This window comes from Thunnus thynnus, chromosome 17 (genome assembly GCF_963924715.1).
Source record: "Thunnus thynnus chromosome 17, fThuThy2.1, whole genome shotgun sequence".
In the NCBI taxonomy this organism is placed as follows: Eukaryota; Metazoa; Chordata; class Actinopteri; order Scombriformes; family Scombridae; genus Thunnus; species Thunnus thynnus.
Window position 1 is genome coordinate 411,543 of NC_089533.1, and position 9,409 is coordinate 420,951.

Genomic DNA, 9,409 nt, shown 5'->3' on the forward strand with positions numbered 1-9,409 from the left:
AACTGATTTTAAAGCACTGAATGGTTTAGGGCCAAAATACATCTCTGATCTGCTGCTACGTTATGAACCATCCAGACCTCTCAGGTGGTCTGGATCAGGTCAGTCATATATTTTACTAATTTTATTCATGCGACTGTCTATTTCATGTTTTTTCTTTTTAATTTAACACTGACCACTATCATATGTTTGTTCCATTGTTAGCTTAGTTTGTACATTTGGCATTGATGTTGAATTTGCATTTTGTCAATTTAACAAACACACTTCAGACCATGTCGTTCATGTTCAGATTTTATTTGTCTTACAGACTGAGTGACTGAGAACAGGCACATTGTACATGTAGAGAAAATCACAGACACAGAAGGACCTGAACCATTTGGAAAGAGTGGGAATGGTGACAGTCAGTTAACCAGTATTGAACCAGTCACTGCAGCATGTTTTTTAGTTTTTAGATTTAAAAAATCAGTTCAGTAAAAAATAAAATGTGTTTGATGATATCAACATTTGAGTAGATTCATTTATTTGATTTAAACTACACTTTCTGTCGTACTGGGCCAACTGGGATTGATTGATTGATTGATAGATAGATTGATTGAGTGCATGGAGAAAAAGCTGAGAATAAACTAGAAGATAAGTCTTGAGAGCAGAAAGAATCAGGCCCGACAGGTTTGCAGCAGGTAGGAAATGTTTCGGGGGAATTTTGGATGATTTCCAGTGAGTTATAATCCCAGTTACAGATTATATGTGTGTTAATGTTTTCAAATGATGAGAAACACCTGAGTTCTATGTTGCAGCCAAATTTATAATGTAAGAACATTTAAATACCCATTTAATGCACATTTTATCAAAAGTATAAAGAATAAACAAACATTACGTAACGTCACAGTTCATCATCTCAACAACGTTGCTGATTGTCTTCATGTTCTGTTCTCTGTGGTTTAAAATAACGTGCACTCTGACAGCTTTGGAACTAAATCAGGACACACTTTCTAAAACATATTAAGTCTTTGTTTAACTGGTTATTTTACATTTAAAAGCCCCGTTATCCCAATTCAAAGGCAACTTTACATTCTTTTAGGGGCATTTTACCCCGAGCCCCCGTTCATTTCCAACCCTGGTTGCTTAAAATTTCAACTTTCTAACTTCACACTTCCCAAACTTGCACCTTGATGACAGGTTGGTAACTGTCTGACATGGTGGCTCTGATGGTAACAAGTTTACTTTCGTAAATCAGACTGCCGTCTGCAGCTCTACCTCTGACAAACCCTTTCTCTGCATCGTAATACATCTTATAATAAAGATCATAATCACATGTTGTGGCCATGTCAAAGTCTCCCACTGCATACCAGTTAGAGTACAGGTTGAAATCAAAAGGATTAGAGAACATGACAGCTATTTTTCCATCGTGTTGCTTTGTGGATCCATTCAGGAGATTGTAGGTGAAGACTCCAACAGATCCAGAGGCTGTCTGAGGAGTGCTGATGAACAGAGCGCTGCCAGATTCAGCGGGGCCAAGCGTCGGTGGCAAAGGTGTTTCACAGGATCCACTGTGAGTGTACCAACTGGTCACAGAAAGAAGAGAAACATTTCAGTGACTAAAAGACAACAGATAGATTCATTTTTGAGTGTTCAATACAGACATAATGTGTGGAGCTGGAGGCGGAGGGAAACTGCTAGTTTAGCTCCATTAAAAGAGAAAAAATAAACCTTTAACCAGACCCAAAGCAAAACAATTTTTTTAACACAATATAAAGTCAATGACATCTCTGAATTGGGCTACAAGTATATGCTGATGATACAGTTTTATTTGTGACAGCAAAAACACCTACTGTTGCTGCAGCCAAACTAACAGACTGCTCGGGTAAGGTGGCACACTGACACTTCCTGCCAAACACTGAATGTTTGAAAAACTGTCTCTATGTGCTTCTCAGCCAGAAAAATCACAATCACAAACACTATACAAGTGAGGATAAAACACAGTGAACAAGAGACAGTTCAGGAGTTTAAGTATCTTGGAATTGTTTTGGACCCTCAGCTAAGATTTGACAAACATAATAAAGTTAGGTAGAATCTTCAAACCTTTAGGCAGATCAGACACTGATTACCATTTCATACAACTCTATTATCTATTCATGAAATGATATTTTCACATCTCTCATACTGCATAACCTCTTGGTCTCAGGCATTAAACCACTAACAAACCTTTCTAACCAAGCTATCAAAGTTCAAGAAATACCTGAGATTTCATCATTACAATATTCTAAAAAGTATAATTTTCTCAGTTTTGATCATTTTATTAATTACTCCAACCTCACACTTACATTTAAATGTCTCCACCATCTAGCTCCACCCATCCTCAACACTTTCATGACTAGACGTCACTATACTGCCACTAACACCCGAAATACACCAGAAGGAAACTAGAATTAGACACTGTCAGACTTCCTTTGATCAACTGCGTTCTCCATTAAAGGCACAACCCTCTGAAATTCCCGACCTGCCAGTTCAAAGCAGGTTCTGGATTTTAAAATGTTTCCTACAACAGTCAAGTCCAGTTATCATGACACCAACTAGTCATTATTTGTTCATGCTAAAATGTTTTGTGATATGTTTTGTCTGTTGTCATTGATGGTTGCTGCTCTTGCTTTATTAATATATGCACTGATTTTAAACTGTAACATCTCATTTTAATGATTACTTGACCCGTCAATGCCCATCAAGGGACTGGTGTTGGACATTATTTTTGGTTATATACACATGTACAGCACATCGTACACTATTTCAGTTCAATTAACTGTGGGAACAAATTCTTTATTCCAGTTCAAAAGAAAGAAAACGAAACAATAAGAAAGAAATTGTTGTTGTGATTTACTCAATGTTGATATTGATTCTGATATCCCCAGGATTATTAGGAGAGGGTCTATGGGGTCAAATAATGTAAGAAAAGACAGACTGGGAGAACCTGAACTATGTACTCACCATAGGTTACACAGGGTGTACTTGGAGGTCTTATTCTCAACCTCAATGCTGCACTGGCGGTTTCCCATGATGTCTTCAACCTGTACAGCAACACAGAACATGAGACAGATTTGGTATTGATTAAAAATTCACATAAAAAAAACAACCTGTCCTTAAAATCAACCTTTGTTAAACTGTTCAAACCTGCAGAAACTGATAAACTGAAGTGAATCCTCTCTGCTGCTCAGACTAACATGTTTCTGTTTATTTCCGATATCAAAGTAGAGAAAAGTGTTCAGAACTCACCGAGCCGTCGTCTCTCAATCTGCACCTGAGCTGCAGAATCACCTTTAATTTATATTCATGTACCTGGATCAGCTCCAGGCTCCTCCCCCTCTGTTTATTTCACTGGAAATACCTGAAGTCACATGACCAGACCTCACCTGTGTTTTATCTGTGCAGCGACTCAGATTAGAGCTGGTTATAATCTCTGATTCTTGTTGTGTATTTAACTCAGCTGAAGGTCGCAGGAACACAGGTGTCTCTCAGTCAAATCAGCAACATCAAATTTGGTATCTAAACACCTTTGTGATGCTAAATTGTGAAGCTTTTGAGTTTTCATGGAACGCCCCAATATGTGTGTTTCGCCATGAAACAGGAAGTTGTTGTAACTCCACTTTACATTGTCCAGTCTGCCCCAAATTACTCATGTTTGATAAAAGTCCAGGCCTGAACACATCTACATGTCAATACTGAGTCGTAGTCATAGCGCCACCTACTGACAACAGGAAGTCAGCCTTATGGGACAAACATCATCCGACTTACATGGTGTTTTGTCGACATGTGATAAACACAGCTGTCAGAGTTTCAGCTTCAGGTTTTACTGCAGAATTAAACTCAGAACTGTTTTTGTTTTCAGGTTTCGATTGAAAAACCAGTTAAAGTCCTGCTGAGAAAATACTACAAGAGACTGGAAAAAAGCGCTCTGCACCGTACGGTAAGTACAAGTCCTGATGTAGTACTGTGTGTACTGACTGTAGTATTGTGTGTACTGACTGTAGTACTGAGTGTACTGACTGTCGCACTGAGTGTACTGACTGTAGTACTGTGTGTACTAACTGTAGTACTGAGTGTACTGACTGTAGTACTGTGTGTACTGACTGTAGTACTGTGTGTACTAACTGTAGTACTGAGTGTACTGACTGTAGTACTGTGTGTACTGACTGTAGTACTGAGTGTACTGACTGTAGTATTGTGTGTACTGAGTGTACTAACTGTAGTACTGTGTACTGCATACAGGGGGGCAGTGCTGCGTACTGGGAGCTGATCAGGATGGAAACTAAACGGCACCTGGACCAGTTGGAGATGCTGGTCTCCATCATCACCAGCAGGAGGCGCTCTGCAGCGTCTCCACACTAACTGTCTGTTTCATGTTCATCATGTTTCTCTGTGAGAACACTGATATTTTATTTATTTATTTGTTTATTTATTTACTTTATTTACTATTTATTTACTATTTATTGTCTTCTGACAGTTTTGTATTTAAAGACATTTTGTATGATTTTACTTGAAAACATAAAACTGGAAACATTTTACAAACTGACACAATAAAGACGTTTTTTGCAGCTCTGTTTAATATGTTTTTAATGTTTAGTGATCAAAGCACGTTGCAGCAGTCGGGTGATGCGTATTCATGTTAGATGATGTCTGGAGTGATCATCACACTGCAGTGAGCTCTCTGACAGGTGACATCATTCTCTAACTAGCCAGTCTCAGCCAATCAGACAGCAGATACTCTGCAGCTCCAACATCATCACTGTTTATCAGGTTCCATGATGCTGATGGTACAAACAACATGTGTTGGACAGAAAAAACAGCATCCTGAGGATTTATCTGTTCTTAGAGTCTGACCAATAGTGGAGCTGCTCATATAAAGTGTGTCCTGAGGGTGGCGCTGGAGGAAAGATGGTGGAGTCATGAACATCTGGGGGGAGAGCAGGACGCTTACTGATGACACATTTAAACATCAGCGTTCTCAGGCTCGGCGTCTGGCAACAAAACATCCAAACAAACTAAAGCAGACTGGATCGTCAGCTGTCTTATATTAAAGCAGGTTTGATTCCATTCAAATTTTACTTGTATATAATTATCTCATATAAGGCAGTTCAAAGGGCTTTATGTGACAATACAATAATACAAAAAATGTGCATATATATATACACAAACATACATACATATTAGTGATGTGCAGAGAGCCTAGTATTTGTATTTGTTGAGGCAGCAAATATATATTTGTATTTGAATAAAAGTGGAAATAGTAAAAATTCAGGTTTTATTTTATTACGCACACACACAGTCTTACACACAGACAGCACAGCCTGTAACATGTAGAAGAACTTCAAAGGTGATTCTTGCTTTGCACTTTTAATTTATTGTCTATTTTTTACAACCTAACTTTGTGGAAAGGAGAAGAGGAACAACAGGTTATGGAGAGTCTCTTGGGAGCAGTTTGCATGTGTCAGTAGTTCAGCTTTATCTCTGGGGAACACCCCCAACTCCAGGACTGATGTCCAAATTAGGAAATGTGTGTCATGCAGCAGGTGGATGTGACTCCCCTCGTTGAGACCTGCTGTCACGTCACAGCGGAGCAGAGGAGAGACACTGAGATAGTGATGTAACCGACCTGCACGCTGGTATCTGACGTGTTTTATTTTCTTCCTAGAAACAATAATTTCTCATTTCTAATAATAATCTGATTTTGGAGATTTTTTTGAGTTGAAAAATGCATGACTGGACAACATTTTTCACTTGAGCATCAAAACAGAGAGCTGCTGAATAGAAATAACTCCAAGATTTCTAGCAGCCTGCTTAATATTTTTGGTCAGGGAACCAAGCTTACTTTGAAGCAGGCTGGTAGAATTTGAAGGACCAACGACTATGACCTCAGACTTATTGTCATTAAACTTTAAAAAGTTTTGGGACCGCAGACATTTAATATCACTGAGGCAGGCAAACAGATTATCAAGACTGCTGGGGTTGTTGGATTTAAGAGGGATATATAACTGTGTGTCATCCATGTAACAGTGGTAGGAGATACTATGGTTCTGAATAATGTGGCTGAGAAGAAGCATGTACACTGAAGGAAAGGATAGAGCCTTGAGGAACACCACAATTAAAATGGGCAACAGTGGCACAGGAATTTGCTATAACAGAGAAGGTTCTATTGGAGAGGTAAGAACGTAGTAGATGTGGAGAAGTTCCCTTGAAACCAAGCCAGGTGTCTCGATGGTGCAAAAGAATGGACTGTGGAAAAGAAGAGGACCCAGGATGGAGCCCTGAGGGACCCCACACACTTAGTTGTATTTGTTGGGATGGAAGTCTCCAACTGGAGAACTGTGTCAGACCCACCCAGTCTCTCAGTCTATCCAGCAGGATCCCATGATCCACTGTGTTAAATGCAGAGTTTAGGTCGAGGAGTATTACGACCAAAGTTTTTTTTTAATTTTTACTGTTGATCCTAATGTCATTAACAAATTTTAAAAGAGCATTTTCTGTGCTATGAGATGTGCAGAAGCCAGACTGGAATTTATCATATATGTTATTATCTGTAACGCTGTAAGGTAAATTTATTTATATAGCACATTTATACCCAGAGGCAGCACAAAGTGGTTTACCAAGTGCACAGGCAAAAGCACAAAAAACAAATTATAAAGACAATAAAAGCAAACAAGCAAAAGCAAACAGAGAGTAAAAACAATAAAAACAACAAAATGTGCTGAAACAGGCCAATTTCTCAATACATAAGAGAGAGTTGTGCCCTTACTCTAAACGCCTCTCATGCAGACTATCGGTAGATGCTGCAATTTACCCATGTTCCCTAAACACCTCACATGAAGGCATCAGTAGACTTCCGGCAGTGCATGTTCAAAACGTGCCTGAGACATCCTGAACTATGTCTTGAACATACATACAAAATTCCCACGTGTGAGGAACGTGAATAGAGCTTAACTCTCCAAACTTGTTCAATTCATTCTCTATGGTAGTTCTTATCACTATGGATGTAATCCCACCTCTGACCACAAAGCGGGTTGCAATGGCAGAGTGGCGCTGTCTATATTTCTGCTCATTGAATTCACATGCAGAAGAAGAGGCAAATCAACGTTATCAATGTAATTTATGAGGTATTTTTATATGTTTCTCGAGAACCGCTCATCCAAACAACTTCACACACGGCATTTCCCTTCCTTGTTTCCCCAGCGATCCACCTGCCAGGTATGAAGTAGATCGGATGAACAGTTCTCGAGATACACGAAGGACAAACACACATCCATACATACATCCACACATAGATTCCTTGATTTATTTAGAGAGATAAACTGCATTTAAGAATTTCACACAGTTTGGAGAATCATAATTTTTCATTTGAGGATTGTACCAAAAAAGAAAGAAAAAAAAGAAAATGAAAAGTGACATTATAAACTAAAATCTGATATGAAATATAAACATCACTGAGGAAATGAAATTATGACATAAAAACTGGCTTTTGAAATAAAAATGTCTATAATTAAATAAAACTGTTATATGAATATAAATGATGAAATATTTCATTAGAATGAGTTTTAATATTTTCTTCAATTATTTCACCAAATTGTTTGTTCATTTATATATTTAGACATTTTATTCATGTGACTGTTTATTTCATGTTTTCCCTTTTTTAACATTGAGCACTTTCATAGTTTTGTTCCGTAGTTAAATTAGTTTGTACACTTAACATTTGAGACTAATATTGAATTTTGCATTTTGTCAAATTAACAAACACACTTCAGACCATTTTATTAATGTTCAGAGTTTATTTGTCTTATAGACCTGAGTGACTGAGAGCAGATGTAGAGATATATAGATAGAAACATTTAACCAGTCAGTCAACCAGTCAGTCAACCAGTCAGTTAACCAGTCAGTTAACCAGTCAGTCAACCAGTGTTTAACCAGTCAGTCAACCAGTGTTTAACCAGTCAGTTAACCAGTCAGTTAACCAGTCAGTCAACCAGTCAGTTAACCAGTCAGTCAACCAGTGTTTAACCAGTCAGTTAACCAGTCAGTTAACCAGTCAGTCAACCAGTCAGTCAACCAGTCAGTTAACCAGTCAGTTAACCAGTCGGTCAACCAGTCAGTTAACCAGTGTTTAACCAGTCAGTTAACCAGTCAGTCAACCAGTGTTTAACCAGCCAGTTAACCAGTATTGAACCAGTCAGTTAACCAGTATTGAACCAGTCAGCCAACCAGTGTTTAACCAGTCAGTTAACCAGTCAGTCAACCAGTCAGTTAACCAGTCAGTCAACCAGTGTTTAACCAGTCAGTCAACCAGTCAGTCAACCAGTCAGTCAACCAGTCAGTTAACCAGTCAGTCAACCAGTCAGTTAACCAGTGTTTAACCAGTCAGTTAACCAGTCAGTCAACCAGTATTGAACCAGTCAGTTAACCAGTATTGAACCAGTCAGCCAACCAGTGTTTAACCAGTCAGTTAACCAGTCAGTCAACCAGTCAACCAGTCAGTTAACCAGTATTGAACCAGTCACTGCAGCATGTTTTTAAGTTTTTAAATAAAAAATCAGTTCAGCGCAAAAAAAAAACGTGTTTGATCAACATCTGAGTAGATTCATCTCTTTGACTTAAACTACACTTTCTGTATTACTGGGCCAACTGGGATTGATTGATTGATTGATTGATTGATTGATTGATTGATTGATCGATTAGTTGATAGTTGATTGAATGCATGGAGGAAAAAGCTGAGAATAAACTAGAAAATAAATGTTGAGAGCAGAAAGAATCAGGTCTGACAGGTTTGCAGCAGGTAGGAAATTTTTGAGGGCATTTCTATGTTGCATGACTGATCAATATTCAGTGACTCTTATTAAAAAAAGTGATGAGAGCAGCCTAATTTATAATGTAAGAACATTTAATGGGTAAAAATACTCAGTGAGTTATACTCCCAGTTACAGATTATAACTGGGAGTATTTTTAATCATTTAATGCACATTTCATCAAAAGTATAAAGAATAAACAAACATTACGTAACGTCACAGTTCATCATCTCAACAACGTTGCTGATTGTCTTCATGTTCTGTTCTCTGTGGTTTAAAATAACGTGCACTCTGACAGCTTTGGAACTAAATCAGGACACACTTTCTAAAACATATTAAGTCTTTGTTTAACTGGTTATTTTACATTTAAAAGCCCCGTTATCCCAATTCAAAGGCAACTTTACATTCTTTTAGGGGCGTTTTACCCCGAGCCCCCGTTCATTTCCAACCCTGGTTGCTTAATATGTCAACTTTCTCACTCACTTTTCCCACACATTTAAAACTTGCACCTTGATGTCAGGTTGGCAAGTGTCTGACATGGTGGCTTTGATGGTAACAATTTTACTGTAAGTCAGAGTGCCTTCTGCAGGTTT

At 38.2% G+C, this 9,409-nt stretch overlaps 1 protein-coding gene across 1 annotated transcript; it reads right to left on the reverse strand.

Annotated features, from left to right (window-relative positions):
• Positions 1–201: 201 nt before the first annotated feature.
• On the reverse strand, positions 202–3,050 carry LOC137201137 (DELTA-sagatoxin-Srs1a-like). The gene is made up of 2 exons (XM_067616038.1): positions 2,977–3,050; positions 202–1,559 (listed from the first exon to the last, which is right to left on the reverse strand). The coding sequence occupies exons 1-2, from the start codon at positions 3,042–3,044 to the stop codon at positions 1,142–1,144; spliced, it is 486 nt and encodes a 161-aa protein (XP_067472139.1). The 5' UTR covers positions 3,045–3,050; the 3' UTR covers positions 202–1,141.
• Positions 3,051–9,409: the final 6,359 nt, after the last annotated feature.